Genomic DNA, 24,171 nt, shown 5'->3' on the forward strand with positions numbered 1-24,171 from the left:
GTGAACCCTCTGGTTCTCTAAAGTGTCAGGAACGAACGACCACACGGCACGAGGACAACTATTTATTCTCAACAGTATATAGACTTCGATCGACTAACAATAATGAATAATGAATAACTAACACTAAAACCACCAGGTAGTTATAGCGTGAAAATGACAGCGTATATGAGAAAACCATACACATACCACATACAACTACAGCGCACACAGCAAACCGCACATAGCGCATGTAGCGTATGCCACGTCGTAAACATCAGCGGTACGGCGGAGTCGGGATACAACTGCATTGGAACGAACACAATGTCACAAGCGAGAAGGCCTTCTCTCGAGAGCTTGTGGTTTCGCAACATTAGTGTTGCGAAACCACAAGCTCTCGAGAGTGAAAGGCCTTCTCCCTTGTGACATTGTGTTCGTTTCAATGCAGTTGTATCCCGACTCCGCCGTACCACTGATGATTACGACGTAGCATACGCTACATGCGCTATGTGTGGTTTGCTGTGTGCGCTGTAGTTGTATGTTGTATGTGTATGCTTTTCTCATATACGCTGTCATTTTCACGCTATAACTACCTGGTGGTTTTAGTGTTAGTTATTCATTCATTATTGTTAGTCGATCGAAGTCAATATACTGTTGAGAATAAATAGTTGTCCTCGTGCCGTGTGGTCGTTCGTTCCTGACACTTTAGAGAACCAGAGGGTTCACAACATTTGGCGACCACGCCAGGATACGAAGCGAGCATGGCACAGGAACTATGGATCATTGAAGCCCGCTTTATCGCCAATGGAATTCTGTTAGGATTGGAAGGCGATGAGTTGAGGGACTATGTGAAGAAGAGGCTCCGACAGTGCAAGGAGTTTGAATAGCGCAGTGCTAGACGGCAAGAGGGTGCGCTCCGCAGAGAGTTTAACGAAAAGCTCAAGAAGATGAACGAGCGCATCGCCAGCAGTACATATGAGGAAGCAAAGCTAGATTTGCTTGCCTCGCTCGGAAGGACGCCGGACAAGGCGTGGAACACTTTGCTTACGGACAAGCAGCGGTCAGAAGAGTATTTGAAGCCAGTGGGAGGATCAAATCCAAGGCCCACTGCGTCGGTGCAGTGCATGGCGACATCGGTCGGAGACGCTCAGAAGCAGCTGGAGTCTCGGCCGAAGGACGTAGAAGAGCAAGACCTAGAGGCGTAAGACCTAGAGGCGTAAGACGTAGAGGCGCAAGAGTTAGAGGCGCAAGACGTAGAGGCGCAAGACGTAGAGGCGCAAGACGTAGAGGCGCAAGACGTAGAGGCGCAAGACGTAGAGGCGCAAGACGTAGAGGCGCAAGACGTAGAGGCGCAAGACGTAGAGGCGCAAGACGTAGAGGCGCAAGACGTAGAGGCGCAAGACGTAGAGGCGCAAGACGTAGAGGCGCAAGACGTAGAGGCGCAAGACGTAGAGGCGCAAGACGTAGAAGCGCAAGACGTAGAAGATAAGGAAATGAGAAGGGCGATACCAAGAGTGCATAAACAAGCGTATGCAACTGTGGTTATGGGTCAGTGCGCGGCGCGCTGCCTTCATTACGTAACTTGCCTTCATCACGCTAGCTAGTACGCTCTGAAAGCATGCATCCAAACTCTCAATTTCTCGCACGAGCCCATCCGTTTTTGCTCGATTCGTTCCAGTACCTACAAAATCTCTGAATTCTGGCGCGTGAACTCCAGTTCCGTACGAAAGTTCATTTCAAACTGGAGGGAAAGTGCGGTGTTTGATTTTCCGCAGTGCGCGGACTGCAGCTGAATGATGTAATGAAGGCAGCGCGCCGCGCATCTGGCCCATAGAAAAGAGATCACAGTTGCATACTCTTGTTTATGGACTCTTGGCGATACTGGTTAGCACGGAAGAGGTCAACGGCGAGACTGTGTGGAACACAGAGATCGGATGTGTGTCCTCGGGTTCCGCGCCCGCCCCGGGTCGAAGCAGTGTACCGGTGACCGTGTCGTGTGTGACAGCCCACATCGGCGAGCTTGGTGAAATTATCGGTTGTGTGTTGTCTGGTCCAGTGTCCGCCCCATGTCGAAGTGGATCGGTGACAGTGTCGTGTGCGACAGCCCGCAGCGGCAAGCTTCGCGAAATCGAGTTGGCCGAAGTGGTGAGCAGTAGTTCCACCTTGGCCACCGCCACCGCAGGGGATGACTCGTTCTGGGCGTGTAGTCAGAGCCCCGGTCGTTTTTGACTTGTGAGTTGTTGTACGGCGGTGAGAATCCCTTTGGTGGGGAGAATGTTGCGAAACCACAAGCTCTCGAGAGTGAAAGGCCTTCTCGCTTGTGACATTGTGTTCGTTCCAATGCAGTTGTATCCCGACTCCGCCGTACCGCTGATGTTTACGACGTGGCATACGCTACAGGCGCTATGTGCGGTTTTGCTGTGTGCGCTGTTGTTGTATGTGTATGCTTTTCTCATATACGCTGTCATTTTCACGCTATAACTACCTGGTGGTTTTAGTGTTAGTTATTCATTATTCCTGTATTGAGTAACTGAGTTTTATGTTTCGTTACATTGTCGACAGATCTCCTGTGTACCGGTTTTGTGGCACAATGATTATAGCCATTTGTCGTCTCCATTCTTGTGCAATCATGCATATGTAGGTTGGTTCTCTTCATGTTCATGTTATTGTGACCTATTTCATAGATGTTGGTTGCCTTGTTGTTTTCTTTCCCCTCTCCTCTCACCCAAGCCATTCTGCATAAGCGAAGCTGTGGACGCAGCATACTGCTGCTACACTTCAATGCGGAAATGCGTATAATAACGAGAGAGCTTGGAAGCTCAGGGCCCTACGCTATGCTTTTATGCTTTTTTGCCTAGCTCATCGTACATGTTATAAGAACTGATGGAAATGTCTTTTTCCGTTGATTGGCCACATCACTGTATTGCAAAAACGTTTCAATCGGTTTGAACATTATGAGTTAGGCAAAAGTATTTGCAGAATTTATTGTGGATTGTTATTTCTCTAATAATCATCTACTTTTGGTTTGCTCCTTCTTTTCTTTTTATCTCCTTATACTGTAAATCAACAAATTTTGGCCGATGAGAAATAGAAACCTCTCTAAGAGAGGTTAAGATGCACGTTATTTCCGACGTGACGCGCAATTTCACGTCAAATTTGAAATCGATTGGTATTTTTGCTCTCACATGCATCCATTGCTCAATCATGCATCATTTGCCTATATGACGAACTTTGGCCTGCGATTTACTTTGGCCGGTTGGTACCAAGCGGCGAAATCAGCGAAATTAAATCGCCAGCGAAAATTCGTTGATTTTAATACAGTAATCGGATTTTCTGGCCTTTTTGTAGTAATACATGTACATTGACCTGTTGAGCCAATGACGACGCCGAATGCATGGTTGCCTGTGGAGCACATTACATAACTTTACAGTCTCCAAAAATACGTAACCTGTCCGACGGCAAAAGAGGCTGCAGATTTAGTTTTTCTGCGCGTCGACGGGATGTCTGCGACGCGAAAGTTCAGTTCGTGTTATTTGGCTCGCACGTCGAAAAATCAACGCGAGTGACCTGCTGCTCACGTCAAAATTTGGACATTACATACCGGTAACTTTACAGTCTCCTAAAATACGTATCCTGTTCGACGGCAAAAGAGGCTGCAGATTTAGTTTTTTCTGCGCGTCGACGGGATGTCTGTCCTGACGTTTTCTGGGACCGGCGCTGACTCTGCCGATCACGGGCGTTCTGGACTCGACGGGATGTCTGTCCTGACGTTTCCTGGGACCGGCTTAGACTCTGCCGATCACGGGCGTTCTAGACTCAACGGGATGTCTGTCCTGACGTTGCCTGGGACCGGCGGACTCTGCCGATCACGGGCGTTCTGGAGTCGACGGGATCTCTCTTCCGACGTTTCCTGTGACCGGCGCTGAATCGCTCGTTCACGCTTATTTTGGAGACGACGGGATCTCTCTTCCAAAGTATGATTATGCTGACGCATCCTATCACCTATTCGGCGTCTATTCTAATTTAATTTCCTCCTCGTCTCCCTATTTCTTTCCAAGTCTCCCTCTACATCAGGGAGTCGCATACATAATACGACAAATATTGGTACGGTACGGGACAGATACAGGAGCCCGCAAATATTGTGGACAGCTGTTATGTACAATCCTGTAGAGCCTTTGTAGTCACAGATACGGGACAGATACGGGACAGATACAAGATAGCTCCAGCCGTGACACAAACAAACAAACAAACAAACAAACAAACACCAAATTAAAGCTGTGTGGACCCTGGCTAGCGCCAGACGTTACTGAAGTAACGTCTTCTGCATAGCTACGGGAATAATATTCATTATTCATTATTGTTAGGCGATCGAAGTCAATATACTGTGGAGAATAAATAGTTGTCCTCGTGCCGTGTGGTCGTTCGTTCCTGACACTTTAGAGAACCAGAGGGTTCACAACAGCTAGTGACTGTCCTTGTCCGTGCCTTTTCTTCGCTTCCTTCCACCTCTATACTTCTTCAACAACGTTTGTTTTTACAAAGCGAAAAGTTTTAGTATTTTTCAGCCCCCACCCACCCACCCACCTTTTCTGCAGGTAAAACGAATTCCAATAAAACATTGATGTCAATTTTCGACACCCAGAAGTAATTGGGCATTCTCCATCTGCATTCAATAATTATTTTCAAAACGAAACTCCATTAAACCCACCCACCCACCCCCAAACGAAAACTTTTCGTTTTGAAAATATTATTGGTAACCTTGGACTAAGGTGGACTGGCATTTGCTGAGTTTGAAAGTAACTTCATCATTTCCAAGGCTCATGTGTGTTATGGGTCGTTATACGTCATAATAACTATGGGACTAGCATAATTATGTAGACACACCACATGTGCCTGTTTGTGCTGCGACTTAAAATAAAATCCAGCAACAACAACAGCGGCATGCTATAGGAATCCTGGATCATGGGGTGTTCTATAAATTTGAGGACATCTCCAGGACTGGTGCAAAGACGTGGCGGCACACAGCAGCAGCAGCAACATGCTCTGCAGATCACAGCCATGGGCCGCATAGATCTATCGGCGAAGAACGGTCAGTCGAGTCATTATGACAAGTGAACCTCCCCGTCCCCTATGTGCCTCCCAACGAATCCACGCTGCGCTACTTTTCACTACTTTTATTTTAGCTCATACAAAGATATTATTATTTAAAAAGGGGAAAAAAATGTTCATGGTCGCGTTAGACACAGCTAGAAGGCAAGTTTTCAGCATCTGTAGGAACGCCACCACCCTTCAAGGATCAGTATGGCCTAAAATCAATTTTTCACCAATAATTATTGTAGTCTTGCTTGAACTTTTGAAGGTGTTTCAGTTCGTGTATTTATCGATTTTTGATCTTGGTCATTATCTAAGGGCGCGTTCGAATTGTCACTCTTTGACTTTTCGAGGAGTTTCGTTTTTCTGAAGAGGTGGCCTTATTGGCCTCTTCAGAAATTCAAAGCTCCTCGACACTCCACAACCTCATCCGATGGGAGAGGTGGATTAGTTTCGAAGGGTTTGGAATAGCTACATCACGTCGCACGTGGAGATGGTCGATCTGATCGGACGTCATCATCGCCATGACAATTCCACTGAAAACTTGACTCTAAAAATGATAGAAACCGTTCTAATGGGACACCTCAACTAATCTCTTTATAAAATTTGTTTGAACGATGAAGACAATTCGAACGCGCCCTAAAGACGGGAGGGTTTCTGGATCAAGCTGTCATAGTGAGTGCATTCGACTATGCATTTGAATCGATTCATGAATTCACATCACCCCATGTGAATGGATTCATGAATCGATTCAAGTGCATAATCGAACGCAGCCACTGGGTGAATGAGGTCCACCTAGGGATAAAAGCCTGGAGGAGCCAACTAATAATTACTTTGAGCGAAATCGTGCGTGCACTTGACTGCTCCGGATTACTCGCAGGTAGGCGCTACAGACAGCACAGTAAAAGGTGCACGCGCACGCAGCACTAGGGGATCGCGTTCGCCATAAGGGTCAAGTAAAACGCTGTATGGCAGGTTCCTCGGACCAAGGCCATTCGTGTATCGATTCAGCATACTGAATACTACATATCCTGAGAGTTTTACCTTCGTCCGTCCTTCTAATAAAGAACGAAGTGATGCTTTCAGTGAAATTTTTTACACAAATCCCTATTTTTAGTAGGGCGCACGCATCCAATGTTGGAAGCAGGGAGTAGTAAAATACTACTCCCAAAATACTACTCCCTGGTTGGAAGTGTGCAAGTTTGATTGGGAATCCGAATAGGACGAAGGGAGCATCTCGGGTGAACTCCATTTTGACTCAGTGCTCAGAACCCTACAAGCAGCGAAATTTTAGGCCACGCTTCGCCTTTCGGAGAAGACGAAAAAGAAAAGAAAGGAACGCTCAACATCGACTTACCGCTTGAAGACATAGAGCGGAACCGTAGTCCCCACTCGGGTGTTGTTTCGGACGACCTCGATGCATTCCTAGATCATCCAGCTGAGACAAACTTTCGATTAGGGCTTATAAGTAATAGTTATAGGAGATTCTTCAAAACCTTGACACAGTGACAGTGACTCAAAACCAAACGTGCTTGGCGGTTGAAACTACTGAAACTGGAGATCTACAGGAAGAAAGAGTTCATTCTGGAGAGCCACAAGCCTGAGCTGTGGGGCCGGGGAATCCTTAACCCTCTCAGTGCCACGGGCGACTTTAGTCGCCCAAAATGAGTATGTGTGTACAAATAAATTCGTATCTCCACTTCTACACACAGGAGAGTTACAAACGACCACTCTACGTGTTCAGGAAGACCTTGGCTATCGACTCATCACATCGTTTTGTGTCCGTGAGGATAGATATCGCCAGGGTGAAGCTTGAAGCGCGCGCGCTCGGACAAACAATTGTCGCCCGTAGAAAACATGACGTATGCGCATCGCGGGTTTCTCTATTTCTTTCGCGGCAACCCATGCGTATTGGGTATCAAAACATCGAGATTTTCAGCGGCTTTCAGGCCAACTTTGTCCGAATTCCGTGCGTTGAAAGTTGACTGCACTGCGATCGATCGCGCGCGTGAGAAAGTGCAGATGCTACGAAAATGCAGAAAACGGACTTCGCTCAGGCGCCCTCGCGAGGAAGACTATTTTCGCTGCGTATATCTCTTCACAGCTGTCTGCCTGGCCATGATATCTTTCCAGAGAGCCATCGTTTGTAAAGATCCGTGGATATACAGCTGAGCTATGAAAAATTTGAGTTCAGCTCAACTCAGAAAAATTTGAATTTTTCCGACCCCCTTGGCACTGAAAGGGTTAAATTAAAATTACAAAATTACAATAATTACATTATGTTGTAGCATCAAGAGTACATAAGGTTATGTACTCTTAGTAGCTCTTGGTAGCATGCTAGCAGCAGTCTGCTTGGCCACGTGGCTACGCATGGTATCAAAATAATAACCCATACATGAACCCATTTTGGTCATGTACGCTTGGTCTATCCGAGGTGCCGCATGGCCCATGCCCAATTGCCCATGCATGGTACGGTAGGGACTAGGGGCCGTTTTCAGCATATGGTAGAGGAGACGGCTCGATACCGGAACGTTTTGACAGCCAAATTTGTATAGACCCAAAACGATCATCAACGTTGATTTTTCACTCGAAATATGTTTGTGGAAGGAAACTGGCATGTTGAAGTTTGCTCTGGGGCCAGAGTCAATCGAACTGAGCCACTCCTTTGTGTTGACCCATTGCCTCCAAGTTGCCCAATTTTTCGCTTCAAAAAAGTTCAAATCAGAGGTGGCTCCAAACCGGACACGTTTTAGAGTGCCCGTCAAATTCACTCTGGGTCTGAAATTAGGTAATTGCTATCGCTCCACGACGGCCAGTACAGAGTAACAATAAGCCTTGTGTGTGCTTCCATTAGTTTTGATTGGTATGCGGTGCTTTATTGTCGAGAGGCGAGCCGCTGTTTACCTGCGACAAGAAGTTGATTTTTCGAAAGTCGTAAAACTCAAGTCGCAGTGCGAAGCAACACGTCAAAAACTCACCTGCTTGATATGGCGCTTCTGGTCATCGCAGAGCCATGAAATTTTGGCTCGGAGTATAACACATCGTAGTCTCACTGTGACATATGTTTTCTAATCAAAATACCAAGAGAGAAAGTGAATATTGAGTCCGTTCCGGTTTGCAACCTATTTCCTATTTGAAACCGTCGCCTCTACCATGGTACGACTATTTATAGCTGTGTTTAGCGCTGCTGCCACGTGTTACGTGTACATGGTGTAGGCCTTTGACTTTTGTAGCATTTTTCTTTTCTTGAATCTTGTTCTTTCCGCACACACCACGCAGACACCCTTCAATCCGTTGCAAAGTACGGAAACTCTACGTCCACTGCATGGTGATATTAAACGGCAAATTCTGGTGCTGTTCTCGTCTGAGATTGTGGAATTGAGCGGAAGCGTTCACACAAATAATTATAGTACCAGTGAACAGTCGGCACTACTGGGAGTATTGCGTCACCGTCCGCCGACTCTATGTCTTCTCAGCAGCCATTTTCCACGATCAAGATGTTGGAAATGGGCCGAAATGAGCCGGCTATATTGGGTCATGTGTGAAAATAGGTTGCTCCATGTTAGGACAAACCTGAAATGGGCGCCGCTATTTTAGGGCAAGGGTGAAATCATGTGGGGCGCGCTGAACTAGGAGTGCTGAAATGACGGTCGTCGTGATATTGGTGGCGCTGATTTGGGTGACACTCCGTGGCCTATACCGGTATATGGGAGCGCTGTTTGAAGTTTTGCGCAAACCACACGGCCGCGGCCATGATGGCATGATGTCCAATATGGCAATACAAAAATAATTAATAAGAAGATGAAATGCGCCGCGGCTAGAAAAACTTGAGCACGTGACGAGCTGTACGAGGTGAATTGCAATTTCTGGACATGAAAATAAAATAGAGCTCCACTGGCTGTGTGTTTTACATTTTTCATAATCTTTTTGTATCTATTGTATGGCCTAATCCTTCATCTTTCCAAATATGTGACAATTGCTCATGCTGTGATCCCAGAAATTTTATAGCAGGACGTTTTCGACAGGCCAATTTTTGGCCTAAATTTCAGTGTATGGAATTCTGGACATGAAAGTAAAATAGCGTCAAAAGGCATCCTATACTGCACCATTTTTGTTATGTTTGCTATTGCTATTGGTGGACTGCAGTTGGCCTCTTCACACTTCCAGCCAACAGGTCCAAGAATACAGCGTCTGAAGTGGAGTGCACATGATTCGTCCATTACTTCTTATTTTACTCAAAATTATCATGCGACATAGTACCACAAAACTCGTTGAAATGCCTCACAAGCAAAGGCTATCAACAAGGCACCGACACGAGGAGAAACTACAACAACCCAGCTGTCAACTACGGCAAGAAAAAACTTCATCAAATCGACTGACTTGACTCTACACGCGACGAAAAATTATTTTACTCGAAATATCCAGAAATGTACAATGTCCAGAAATAGCAATTCACCTCGTACTCGAGAAAATGAGATACACGTACCGGTACTCGCATCTGCTGGCCCTTGGCGGATTATGCTCGGTATTTGGGATAAAACTGCTGCATTATGCTTTCCATTTAAATATGCCCAAATAATAATTATGCCAGTGATTATGCTAACAACGTTACGTTACAACGGGCGCTTTCGATTACACGTTTATGGAACTGTTTTTTTAAATTCTGGAATGACCTGAATATAATGAGCGGATTCCGGCCTTGTAAAACCATGGTAAACAAACGACTGGAATTCACAACGCATTTTATTCATGTCATGTCACACAACTGACAAACCAAACAAAAATTATAGATGAATCGTAAAAAGCGATCACGTACACCCTCGCGCGCACTTGGACCCATCGCGCACACGCCGGCCAGGGAGGCTCTTCGCGCGCTTGAGTCATGACCAGACCGGTAACACACCGACTGTGCAATTATTTTGGCGCCAGATTTAGAGAAATTCCGCCCTCTCTTCAGAATTGACGGATTCGACGGAATTGGATAAAATCAATTCTAACGACGGAATTTGTCACTTTTTGTGTAATCGAACTGTGCATCAACAATAACTTACCGTATTACTGTAAATCAACACATTTTGGGCGGTGAGAAACTTTGGCCGATCTCGAAATGAAACTTTTGGCCGTCATTTAACTTTGGCCGATTGGGGTTTTCAAAAAAGTAATCGATTGGTATTTGTTGCCCTCACATGCAGGCATGGCTCAATAATGCCGCTCAAGTTCTTCCTTGCATACCTTCCGTAATTCTGTTCTTCATTTTTTAGGGTACCCTGTCAAAAGGCCTTAGGCCTGTGGGGATTGCCCTATCAAAAATTTAATAATAATAATAATAATAATAATGCATTATTTGCCTCTATGACAAATTTTGGCCTGCGATTTACTTTGGCCGGTTAATAATAATAATATCTTTATTAGGATGACCCAGAGGCTTGTCGCCTATCAAGGTTGGTACCCAGCGGCGAAATCAGCGAAATTAAATCGCCAGCGAAAGTTAGTTGATTTACAGTATCTCTAATATAAGCACAGTCTCCAATAATAGCACGTCTCCAATAATAGAACACCTTGGGGCGGCATTAGGCCTTGACGGATTATGCTAATATTTTCGTGAAATTATGCTTTTCGCATTGCTGAAAAAATTGCAGAATTATGCTACTTTTATGCTAAACGTTATCATATTATGCCGCATTATGCTCACATATGCTGCTAATATTATGATGATTCTGTGCAAAATAACAGGGAATTTTTTGTAGAGGGCGTTGTACTGTACATGGATATGTAGTAGCAAATGTTCAACGGGGTCAACCAGGGAGTCGTCAAATACCGGGAGTGGAAACGAGATGCGCGAGCGTGATCCATGCTCGCCTCGGATCGGGCCGGCCTCGCGCTGGAGCACGCCGATTTTTTTCAAATAATCTTTTTTGTGCCACATTCACCAATTCCGCGGGATTTTCAAAATGTCAAAATTTATTTTGGTTCTTCCTGCAAGCGGAGCAGTTTAGACGTCTCGACCATACATAAGCCTTCTCGTCAGATTTCCGCTTCCCTTTTGTAGTATCACTCTTCGTCGTGGATTCGTCGGCAGTGCATGGTCATGCTGGACAGGGAGATATCGGTAGCCATTTTACGGCTGATGTTTTAGGAACTTGGGCGAGAGGTGAGTAAAAACCAAGCTTTATCGAGTGAATACTTCTATCACTGAATAGCTTTGTTTTGGTTTGTTACACATGCATGCTGCATGTACAGAGCATTCGATTTATCAACCTGCAGTCAAGTACAGACCCAGGGAAGCTTCTCTTTTACTTGCCCAATGATCGTGCATAAAATTTTATGTGAAACTCGTAAAATGAAATGCAATGGTAGATTTAAGAAACTATGTGATGGTCAGGAATCAGGATACACATGGCATTCTCTACCTGGATGAATACTTGTGACAATTTTAATATAGAAATACTGCGCTGTTTTCCGTGTGCGTTTTGTCCAGACCTGGAGACCACATCAGCTGTGTTTTCAAGTTTAATTTGCGGTACAGTAGTGGCAAGAAAGCCGTCCATCATGCCAGCATCATCCGCAGGAGCACCCCAGCCCACCGCCATAGTCAACTGCACTGCAGAGACACCTAAAATATACCATGGTGGTTGGTGTGTTGTTGCGGTGAGAAGAGAACTGGAAGCTAGCAGAAAGCCTGAGTTAACTAGCCTCAAGCCGGTGTTGGCGACTTTCGGCCATGAAATTCTGGCCAACATGTCTCCGAATCTACCAAACTTTGAAAAGATAATTGAATCTAAGACACATGAGCATCCACCGTGTGTGTGCATGCACAGTGTGGGCATGTCAGTATGTGTGTGTGTGTGTGTGTGTGTGTGTGTGTGCTGCCAAAGATGGCTCTCTCGTCGTGCCGATTGAATATGGTCCCTAATCTCTTGGCAGACTACCGACTTTCTGCCGTCGCTTCCATGTTGTCGGTCCCGCAAGGGGACAGGTGACCGTAATGGCAGTGTTTACCAGGACCAGGTGTGTGTGTGTGTGTGTGTGTGTGCATGCATGCATTCCAGTGTGTGTGTATGTGTGTGAATGTGCGTGCATGCCGTGTGTGTGCATATGCAGTTTGTGCATGCCAATGAGTGCGTGCGCACCCGTATATTGGTGCGTGCATGTACGCATGCGTAACTGCTGACACCCAAAGTTGGCAAAGAGAAGCGAGACAGAAAGAGAGAGGGATTTAGAACAGTTTAATTCGGTGTGCATTGTCAATTCTGTGATACTCGCCACAATCGGCCAAATCTGTAATTGGATTCTCAGTGTTGGTGGTGCATATACGTTGTCATGCTTCCTCTTGACATGAGACATACTGAAAGCGGTGATGTTCTCTTACACTGAAGAAGAAAATAAGAGAAATTCCTTGACTTTATAATAATGTGGTCGTCATTAAAAAACAATAATGTTTTAGAAACAAAGGGTCCCTCAAAAAGTCAGTGGCATATCATCTTACACCGAGAAAATTCACAGGTAGCACCTATATGGAAAGGACAATGGTTACGAGAAGTTTTTTCGTGGGTCGAACCAAGTGGCTTTGATTACTGAGGCTGAGCTATTTTCCTCGATAAATTACATCAAAAGTCAAGTTACTATCCGCGCGTGAATCGGGCCTCCAGTCATACATCGCAACACTGCGATAACGCCTACCGATAAATTAGGTGTCCTCCTACTAGTAAACCAGCAGACCACTGCAAATATCTCTGTATACACGTTCTGATGGACGCTTTCTCCCAAAAAATACTCAAGGCTACTCTAAATTGCATTTGACGACGCTGAGGTACTCAAGGCACTGCAAAAATTTTGCGCGAGGCGAGCATGGATAATCAAGATTAACGGCGTTTCCACTCCCGGTATTTGACGACTCCCTGGGGTCAACCCACCGTCCGACCTAGCTACGACCTACACTGATTGTAGTGTGGACTGGACATGTTACCAAGGGAGTCGTAAACCTACGACTTCCTGGGGCATCTACTTGTACTTGTACTTGTAGTTGTAGAACATTGTACAACTGTATGGAATTTGATGCGAACAGGCGGATTATTCCAATTTATGCGATTCGTATGCAATTTGCCTCGAATTATGCGATTATTCGATTTTGGTAGGAATTATGCGAAAAATTATGCTAGCATAATCCGTCAAGGCCTAGGCGGCATTCAAAAAATAAAGTCGTCGTCTCCATTATAAGCACACTGTGTATTATTCATATCTGTGTTGGCGAAAAAAACCCTGAAATGTGTGTGTCATACATGAATTTGGCATGGCAACATGCCTCTGAAATGAGGTTGAAATAATAATGGAACAGTCGCCAATAAAGGAACGTCTCCATTAGTAGCACGGGGCCCGGGCGGAGGTACATTGAAAAAATAAAGGACCGTGCTTATATTAAAGGGGAAGTTAAGGCAAAAATTAAAATTTCACCAGTTGTAGTCTTCGGGGTGCTGAGTCGAATGGTCTTGGTCCGAGAAAGCTGAGACGCTCCCTTCCTACTTGAATCCCAATCGAACTCGCGCACTTCCACCGAAACTGGGTGACTGCGCCCTACTAGATGGGGATTTGTATGCAAAATGTCACTAAAAGCGCCATTTCGTTCTTATAAAAGCATGGATGACCGCGATTGGCCCATATGTTGTAGTCTTTTGGACGCTGAGTCGACTGGTTTTGGTCCGAAAAGGCTGCGATGCAGCGTTCCTCCTTTATTCCCAATCGAACATGGTTGAACAAGTGGTCACGTGCTCCTGCGTACACCAGTCAGCTGGTCACCGTGCCTGCAGGGTACAACCAAGAGTAGATAAACAAGAGTGTGCAACTCCGGATCTCTCCTGCACAATCTGCAGATACCCCGCGCCCACGGCGGAATTTTTTGTTTACGTCACCTTTTTTCAGAGAAACGCGGATTTTGCCACAGAGCAGTGTGAGAGCACGTGCTGGGCACCGACCTTGTACTTGTAGTGTAAAGCCCAGCCAAGTGCACGAGGGAAAACTCTCCAAAAGGCTCGCAGCGCGTGCGTCGTCGAAAAGATTACGTCAACAAAAAATTCCGCCGTGGGCCAACTCATGGCGAGTTGCACACTCTTAACTTGTTTATCTACTCTTGGTACAACTTACTAGCCTGTTTGACCTTTTTTGGGTGCAGTCCTGTCACTCGAGTTGAACTCGAGTTGAACCTTGGTGTGAAAGTTGTCGCCTGCTCTACGCGTAGCTGAGGTCCACGGCTTTCTGACGATGTGCAAAACAACAATGCTTACCATACAAATTTTTGCCGAATCGATCGACTGAAGTTTGTTGAAATTGGAAAAGACGACCATCCGCCATGCGCGCATTTCAAGAATGCGAGTGCATCTCTTGGGGCCGTGTTTGACAAGCGTTCTGAGAGCAGTAACATCACCAGTCCAGGCTGGATGTCCCGGGAGGTTTTGCAGTGTAGTGTGTTGAGAAAAAGAGCTCCGTTGAGTACTGCTAGTTCAAAAATATATCGTCCACGAATGAAGTAACAAAATTCTCCAAACAGAGAGGAAGCGCTTAAGCCTTCTTGCTGCCGACACGGCGACAGCGACTGTCACAAGGACTCGTCAGGTGCGATCAGCTGATTCGCCTGGCCGTGAAAATCACGGCATGCGTAAGCTCGCGCCTGAGTACTCATCTGAGCGAGAGTGAATCTGACGCGAGCAGCGCTGAGATGAACAAACCGAAACTGCGATATCGTGGAATGGGAATTGCTGCTGCTGGCGTATCGCCGATGGCAAGGTGTTGGTGTTCAATGGCGGTATTGTAGAGAGCCTACATTTCTTGTAAAGACGTAGCCCTTACCTGATTGTTTATCGTACGACTTCAGCTCCATCACGAACTTGGTATGCCCTTCGTGCTGTGATATTCGTGTATTTCATTCGCAATTGTATTTTCTCTCAACTTGAAGGGCTACCATGGTCCCTATCCTTGCCTGGACCTAGTCATATTAGAATTTTCTGGACGCGTTCAGGCATACAGATTTTGAAAATATATGGTTTACCCATACCTACATCACATGGTTCTTGAGTTATTGCTGGTTGTGTGTACATGTATTTGCTTGACCACCCCTCACATACATTGAGTTAGACCGGCAAAGGGTTAAACTCCGGCTTCATTTTCGACGCCGAGTTTTCGATGCCAAGACGAAGGTAGGTGAAAGAGAAGACCCCTCGAACAAGAACGAGTCTCCAGAAGCGATCGAGTCGAGCAGGAAGACGACTTTTGAATTTCGGCCGAGCGAGCGCTGATGACGTAATGAGGGATTGGCTTGCCAGTGGAAATGCATCTGCGCACATACATTTCACATACTTTTTGGCCAATTTTCAATCGAAGAAGAGGTTGTTTGCTATGTTCTCCCAACGCCGTGAGCGATCCCGTCTTCTATACCCTTCCAGGTACCCTGAAGGTCCTCCAGAGGAGAATTTATCTCCATCAAAGCGTTGTTGATCCGCTAAATTCGTCTCGAGACATATTCACCCAGTGCAGTGCTGATAAATGTAGAATGTTGAATCTGTGATAATTGTCGACGATGGAGAGAGAGGCTGATAGCCGCTGTCGCAGGGAGAGTGAAGCTGCTGGAAGTAACAACGGGGAGCCCGTTTGTATCACCTGAACAACCAGACTTCAAAGCAGCTTGACCAAATCGGAGGGTGCCTCGTTGCTTATCGTGAATATTACACCGACATGAATTACTGCAAGTATACTGGTGAGTTTTTATCTTGTTTTGTTCGTATGCTAGTACCCTGGCCTGGAGTTCTCGTTAGCAAATTCCTATTCCCTGGCGTTTTCTAAACATTCCGTGTAGGACTGAATACGTGATCAAGTATTCCGATTTGGGTAGATGTGGAATTTGGGCATGTATTTTATAAAAAAATTATTTTCTAAATAGAGCGTTTGTAGAGAAATGGTTGCCCAAATACAACAAAATTTATTCTGCAGTTCTACAACTTGTACTGAAATCCAGTCAAAGTAAAAATGATTCTTCATGACAGTTGGTGTCAATGAAATCTGATCCAGGCATAACGAATGGGGACGCCTGCCACCCCGGGAACGAATGCCCATTTGGTGGGGATACCAAAGTACTCGAAAGTAGCGCGTGTTTCAATGTGGCATGGAAGTTTTATATGATCTCTGGTCAATGCAACATACGATAGCCATCATGAATTGCAGGCCTCGAACGCAACAAAGGCTCCGACCAGAATTGGTAGTTTCCTAAGTTAGATGCTTTATAATTCCATGGCCCCAGCTGTAGTTATAGAGGGTTTTTGCACATTATTCTTATAGTCGATAGGTTTATACTGATGGCCACAAACAACGGCAGTTCAAACTTCACTGATGTGTTCATAAGCTGAGAGATTTCTCTCCACCATTTCTGTTGTGCACACAGGTCTGTCCAATATGCATTGACCGTCTTGAGTATGGTACCTGCTCTGAGAAGGGAATCGCTGGAGCCACAGTCCAACTATACAGGCTTTCAAGAAACAGAGAGGAGACATCTTTGCAAGCTGATACCTGATGTGTACCGACAGAATTCTTACGAGATACGTTACAGACTACGCCTGGTGTATACTTCATAGTACTCCTTCGACTACTGTCTAGAATCAAGTTGACTGAAACAAGTTCAAACAACTCTGGCTTCAAACGAGCCGTCGATTAGACAAACAAAACATTCTCTCATATACTAGAGCACTCTGACAACTCACGACCTATTCCTAACGATTGCCACCGCTTATAAATATGTAGAGTACTGATTGGAATGTGCTCACAATCTCAACAATTCAGTGCTATAATTATTTGAACTATGTGTTCCTTCCATAAATGTTGTATCCACATATAATCCACAGTGCTGCAAAGTTTCAGAGTTCTCAGGGTATCAAACAAAATTATTTCAAATACAGTGAAATTGTTCGTAGACATTATAGCGTAACTTCTAGTTCCCTGGTCCTTTTCTTTGCTATAAATTAATCCTTTGCTCTCTAGCCGCCGGCGAGTCCAACAGTGAAATTGTTAGTTCATATTTATGTGGGTATGTGGGGGGGGGGGGGGTTGAACATATTTCTATATAAGGGACCTGCAACTGTAATACCACAGTACAGTAGATAGCAAATATGTAGAAAACAGAAATGCATGTTCCCATCATTGTACATGGACGGGCGCAGCAGGCCGAAGCTATCAGCCAGAACAGGATTTGCAATCACCTAGAGATACTGTAGCAGGCCTGGAGGCAAAACAACCTAACAACTCGAAACTAACTTTATTAACAATTCTCTCTCTCTCTCTCTCTCTCTAGAACGGCAAAACTGTCTCTAGCAGTAAAACTCTGAACTCATTGTGAAAGATAAAATAAACGCAATTTATGGAAAATAATCACAAACAGCAACGTACTGTCATGCGACCGTTGTATGGTAGAACGAACGTCGTATTGAACAGTACGCTGAGCGTATACGCAAATGCTGAGCTTGTAGTGAACGTCGTATTCAACAGTACGCTGAGCGTATACGCAAATGCTGGACTTGTAGCGTGACCAACGCGTGACCAACGCTACAATACTTGAGCTGTTCCAGTATTCTCCGTGAGCTGTCCCATTCCACAATGGTTCATACCACCATTATTTTTGGTAGTATCCATGTGCATAATTCCAAGACCATCTCGGATTCTTCAGCAATTTGTGCCACGGCAAAAGACAACGCTTGACTCGGTCACTGGGGCTGTCAAACTTCGCATCACAAATGAACTTCAATTTCTCATCTGGTTCAAGTATATGTACTGCCATGACTTGACCATGCTTCATCCACAGCTGGGCGAAGATTGTGGCGTTGAATTCCATAGCGCACCTTCTTGCTGCCATGCAGGAGTATGTTGAGAGAAGTGAACATATTTTTACTAAAAAAAAAACAGCCACTGAAGAGGATAGCATTAGCAAGAGCCTTGGGTGAATTTCCTGCAGGTACACGTTGTTGGTAGGTCTACTGGTCGGTCTCCATATCGTCAAGTTCAGAAATCACCTGTAGGCTGTACTACACATCTTGCAGAAGGGATCCTGATCGAAAATTTTTCTGATCATAAAATTCACTAAACTGAGGGCGAGACAAATAGTCAGTACTCCCCGATTCCGTCTAGCTGCTTTGATCAAGTGATGCTAACAAGCTCCCCGTTGTTACTTCCAGCAGCTTCACTTTCCCTGCGACAGCGGCTATCAACCTTTCTGTCCATCGTCGACAATTATCACACATTCAACATTCTGCATTTGTCAGCACTGCACTGGGTGAATATGTCTCGAGACGAATTTAGCGGATCAACAACGCTTTGATGGAGATAAATTCTCCTCTGGAGGACCTTCAGGGTACCTGGAAGGGTATAGAAGACGGGATCGCTCACGACGTTGAGAGAACATAGAAAACAACCTCCTCTTCGATTGAAAATTGGCCAAAAAGTATGTGAAATGTATGTGCGCAGATGCATTTCCACTGGCAAGCTAATCCCTCATTACGTCATCAGCGCTCGCTCGGCCGAAATTCAAAAGTCGCCTTCCTGCTCGACTCGATCGCTTCTGGAGACTCGTTCTTGTTCGAGGGGTCTTCTCTTTCACCAACCTTCGTCTTGGCATCGAAAACTCGGCGTCGAAAATGAAGCCGGAGTGCCCCTTTAAGCCTAGTTCACATTCGACGGGGCGCGACGGGACGCGACGTAAGGATCGACGGGAAGCGACGGGACGGACTGACGGCGTCCAATGTGAACACCAGGAACGGGAACGCAACCGTACTACCGTACAGATCGGGAAGCGACGGGAAGAGTTGGATCAAGAGTCCATAACCCAAGAGTATGCAACTGTGATTATGGGTGCATGCGTGGCGCGCTGCCTTCATTACGTAACTTGCCTTCATCACGCTCTGAAAGAATGCATTCAAACTCTCAATTTCTCGCACGAGCCCATCCGTTTTTGCTCGATTCGTTCCAGTACCTACACAATCTCTGAATTCTGGCGCGTGAACTCCAGTTCCGTACGAAAGTTCATTTCAAACTAGAGGGAAAGTGCGGTGTTTGATTTTCCGCAGTGCGCGGACTGCAGCTGAATGATGTAATGAAGGCAGCGCGCCGCGCGGTTGGCCCATAGAAAAGAGATCACAGTTGCATACTCTTGGGTTATGGACTCTTGGTTGGATCGATCCAACTTTTCATACCGTAGACGGGCGTGGACGGGGACGCAAGCGTACAAAACGGCTGCAATTCGAGTGTGAACAGGAGACGGCGTCGTGCGCCGACTACTCCCGATTCGTACTTGGAAATTTTTAGCATTTCGAACACTGCGCTTCCCATCATAACTCACAGAATGGCTAGCACGACTTGAGTTGAATTTTAGCAACATAAGATCTCGTGTCACCTATTGTATTTAGGGATAGTTCAGAAGCGTGACAGACGAACTCTTCTATCATTCCCTGGGGCTATTATTTGAATGCCACAACTTTTAGGGCTAATTTTTTGATCTTCATAAAAATCTGGCATTGTGAACTTGATTCCGCTTCTTTCAAGGGGAAATAATTGAAGAGAAGTCCCGAAAAACGAGAAATTAGGTCCGAAAGTCACCCCGTCACGGACCGTGCCTTATGACTCGCGCCGTTCGACGTTGAACGTCGCAACGACTGCTGCATGTCGTGTCGTACGAATCGTACAGGATTTTACAGCTCACCCCAGCCCTCCCGACAAGCCCATACGTCCCGTACCGTCGGCGTTGCGTCGAATGTGAACTAGGCTTTAGAGATAATACGGTATTCTAGAATTGACCGAAATGCGTGTAATCGACGAAAGCGCCAAATGTAACGTTTTTGGCACCATCATTGGCATAATTCCAGCATAATGTCATTATGCTGGAATTAATGTCATTATGCTGGAATTATGCCAATGATGGTGCCAAAATCGGTCCCAATTTCTGCTGCTACCACAACATTACACAAGCCTCAATCACTGCCTTAGGGCTTGAAAGTGATGACGTCAAAAACGGCCTGGGAGTAGTAAATTGACATCAGATTTCTATTTTGGATCCACTAAGGTGTGACTTTGCTATTGCCTCAGTATGTGGGTGCATAGCAACCCACTCATGTCGTATGCAGGTGCAACTTTTACTTCGCCACCAGTTGTCACCCCGCCCCCACTAGCCAAATCAGTCAGTTTCACTGGCAACATCACCTTGTTGTGAGTGAGACCGCTTGAAATGTGCTTGGATCCATACAAAAACTGGATCCAGGTGGATCCAGTTTTCGAATTTTTCAAATTGTTGCTATGCCATTGCTATGGAGTGACGTAGCACTTTCAAGCCCTATTCCGAGGCACGTAGCCGTCGCACCTGCACAAGGTCTCAAGTCTCGCTTGGACTTGTACTGCCACGAGCCTCCTCTCGATTTTGTTATTCCTCTCTTTCTTATTTACCCGCTGACCGCTGGAACTCAGTTCCGGCATTGGTCGGGGGGTCCGACTTGCTGCTTCACCAAGTCAATTTCGTATCGCAATCAATTATGGAGACCATAGGTCTGTGGGGACTGCCCTAGAGAAATATGAACAAATACTATACTACTAATTCCCCACAATTTGTGGCATTTTATCTCGCTATTTTTTCCGCGATATTTCCGAATTATTTCTCCGCAGGCTTCTGTACCTGATACATGAGATCATTATGTACTAAAGGAACCTTGGAAAGATAACTCATTTGACAAGTGAGCCGCCCAACGGCCGGAACTCTGAAATCTCCAATTCTGGGTGGACTTTGGAAATGATCCCACTTAATGGGCTCGCCACACCTCAGTATGTGGGCGAGGACAAGGTACAGAAAAGGGATTGACGGCATCAAGGTATCCGTCCCGGGATCCAACTGCATTCACCCCTGCTCCCGTGAAGGCACTAATACATGATACTACAAGTAGTGTGGGTGGCTAAATCGGAGCGGATCTGATGAAGGCTTCACTAGTACCATCAATTACACAAGAGTTCCTCTAGCCAGAAGTCCATCGGTCAACAGGTATGTACACTTCAAAAAGAAAGTATATGAACCCTGAAACCAACAAAGGTAGCAGGTACAACATCACACCTTCAAGCATCCGAGCCCGTTGGCAACAGACCCAACACAATCAGGCATACGTGTACCGACCAACCAAGCTACCTGGCAAATACATGCACCAACCCGCACGCACGCACTCATCTACACACACACACATACACACACGCGCGCGCGCACACACACACACACACACACACACACACACACACACACACTACTACTACTACTACTACTACTACTACTACTACTACTACTACTACTACTACTACTACTACTACTACTACTACTACTACTACTACTACTTTTTTGTTTTTGTTTAATTTTTAATTATTTTAATAATTTTACTTGAATTGTTTGCAGGCAACCTGCCTACACTCAAGAGAGCACTGCATTTCACACAAATCCATTGGTATCGTTACAACGTTTCGGTCTTTATGACCATCATCAGGAATGAAGTGGACATGGAAAGAACAGCAGTATAAAAGAAGGAGGCAAGCAAGCAAAGCGCGGTACATAGTGACAGCGCGCGTAGAGAAGTGCAAAGCACGTCATGGCGGGTGTGCATTACTACATATACATGACAACACAAGCACAAACGGCGAGGAAAGTAGATACTGCGCTACAGCAGTGATAACAGCCCAGTTCCAGTCTCACACCACCAGTGAGGTGTCTAGAGCCCCGCGCCACTCGCAGTAAGGTGGTGTTATAGCAGATCCCAGCCACTGTTATTGTTAATTTCCGGGGATCGCTCCCTGATATTGATGGCCTCCCGGATCCTCCTCCTGGGGCGGTCACGCTCAGAACCGAGAACCCGGATACCTGAGAAAGCCGTTGCTCCCAATGGCAATGGGTCAGATGCATGCTTGGCCGCGAAATGCTCACCCAGCGCGGTGCCGCTCACTGTGTTGCGTGCGTCGTCGTTGTGTTCTTTTGTCCTGGTAGCGAGGCTGCGGTACGTCTCTCCGACATATTTATCACCACATTTGCATTCGAGGTGGTATACAACATTTCGCTCCGTGCATGCCCCTGAACCGGACATGCAGGCGACACAAGCAGCTTTGGGCCGCCCCCGTTTACGGGGCCTGGACGGGTCTACATACCTGCGGCATGGTGGTTTGCGGAGGGCAGACGTGCAAATCATAGAACTTAGACGGCGGTTCCTGTAAATCAGCTGGGCATTTATCTTGTACTTCCGGAGTAATTTATGAATTTTGTTGTGGATATACTCGGTGTGAAACGGTAGGTTGAGGGTGACACGGTATTCATTCTGCACTCTGACACGTCGGGGGCGCATAGCTCGTTCACGTGCCGAAACTATAACTGACTCTGGGAAGTTGTTGAATTTTAGGATGTTGGTTACTTTTTCTTCACTTCTTTTTAGGGTGTCGGCATCGGAGGATAGGCGGACGGCACGCAGGAACTCAGAGGAAGCAATTGCTTTCTTTTGCTGGTTGGGAACTGACGAGTTGTAGTCTGATACCAGTCCGCTGTGACATGGCTTGCGGTATAGTTCATAGGATATAGATCCATCTGGTGACACATGGACGGTCGTGTCCATGAAATTGATTGAGCCAGTCAACTCCGTGGATTGGTGAGTGAATTTAATATTAGGATCGGCATTATTGAAGTGATGTAGGAAACTCTGCAGAAGTTCCGGACCGAGGTTCCACACAATGAAAACATCATCGATGTAGCGCTTGTACAGAACTGGGCTGGCAGGTGCACTACGCAAGAGCGAACTCTCTAGGTCATGCATGTACAGGATGGCAAAGGGGGGCGCTAGGTTATTGCCCATAGCCACACCATCCTTCTGGTGGTACACCTGCGCTCCAAACCGGAAGTAGTTGGAGCTCAGCACATGTGCGAGGAGCTCCTTGACCTGCCCAATTCGGAAACCGAACAGATCGATGCTGCCCTCGTGTTGTCGGAGGACTCTCATGACTGCTGCAACGACGACGACGACGCAACGACGACGCACGCAACACAGTGAGCGGCACCGCGCTGGGTGAGCATTTCGCGGCCAAGCATGCATCTGACCCATTGCCATTGGGAGCAACGGCTTTCTCAGGTATCCGGGTTCTCGGTTCTGAGCGTGACCGCCCCAGGAGGAGGATCCGGGAGGCCATCAATATCAGGGAGCGATCCCCGGAAATTAACAATAACAGTGGCTGGGATCTGCTATAACACCACCTTACTGCGAGTGGCGCGGGGCTCTAGACACCTCACTGGTGGTGTGAGACTGGAACTGGGCTGTTATCACTGCTGTAGCGCAGTATCTACTTTCCTCGCCGTTTGTGCTTGTGTTGTCATGTATATGTAGTAATGCACACCCGCCATGACGTGCTTTGCACTTCTCTACGCGCGCTGTCACTATGTACCGCGCTTTGCTTGCTTGCCTCCTTCTTTTATACTGCTGTTCTTTCCATGTCCACTTCATTCCTGATGATGGTCATAAAGACCGAAACGTTGTAACGATACCAATGGATTTGTGTGAAATGCAGTGCTCTCTTGAGTGTAGGCAGGTTGCCTGCAAACAATTCAAGTATAATGAAGCTGCGTGAAGCGTCCTTCAAAATTTTAATAATTTTAATTTTTAATTTTTAATGGCTTTCTCTTCTTCCTCGGATGGTTTACAATTTGTATCACAATTATTTGTGGGTTCAGCAATAAAGGATGTGTCTACTACTACTACTACTACTACTACTACTACTAGCAGCATGACTGCCCAGATGGGCAAGTGTCACCCCTATGCAAAGGGGACCAGAAAACGGGAGTCGGATCACAGGCAGAACCGCGAATGTCTGGCTAGGTCCTGCTGCCGGCGGAAATTGCGTTTACAATGTGGGCAGCTGAGGGGCAGAGCTGCTCTCTCAGCAGCAGATGGTCTCGCACCACGATTGCAGTTGTGACGCTTGAACCCACACACACACTGTGACACACACACGCACACACACACACACATACTGTATTTGTTTGTGTGTGTGTGTGTGCATATAATATGCACACACACACACACA

The 24,171-nt window shown here is 46.2% G+C and overlaps 1 protein-coding gene and 1 long non-coding RNA gene across 3 annotated transcripts in view; one reads left to right on the forward strand and one right to left on the reverse strand.

Annotated features, from left to right (window-relative positions):
• Positions 1–7,309, reverse strand: part of LOC135805409 (uncharacterized) — a 72,530-nt gene extending 65,221 nt beyond the window's left edge. For both annotated transcript variants that reach the window (XM_065319438.1, XM_065319437.1), the window contains exon 1: positions 6,425–7,309. In XM_065319438.1, the coding sequence (XP_065175510.1) occupies positions 6,425–6,490 (66 nt within the window). In that variant the 5' untranslated portion in view covers positions 6,491–7,309. The remainder of the gene's footprint in view (positions 1–6,424) is intronic.
• Positions 7,310–10,946: 3,637 nt separating this feature from the next.
• Positions 10,947–11,851, forward strand: LOC135807102 (uncharacterized). Its single transcript, XR_010551458.1, has 2 exons — positions 10,947–11,218; positions 11,546–11,851. It is a non-coding gene; the product is annotated as an uncharacterized LOC135807102 (long non-coding RNA).
• The last annotated feature ends 12,320 nt before the right edge of the window (positions 11,852–24,171 follow it).

Source organism: Sycon ciliatum, chromosome 1, assembly GCF_964019385.1.
Source record: "Sycon ciliatum chromosome 1, ocSycCili1.1, whole genome shotgun sequence".
Taxonomy (NCBI): Eukaryota; Metazoa; Porifera; class Calcarea; order Leucosolenida; family Sycettidae; genus Sycon; species Sycon ciliatum.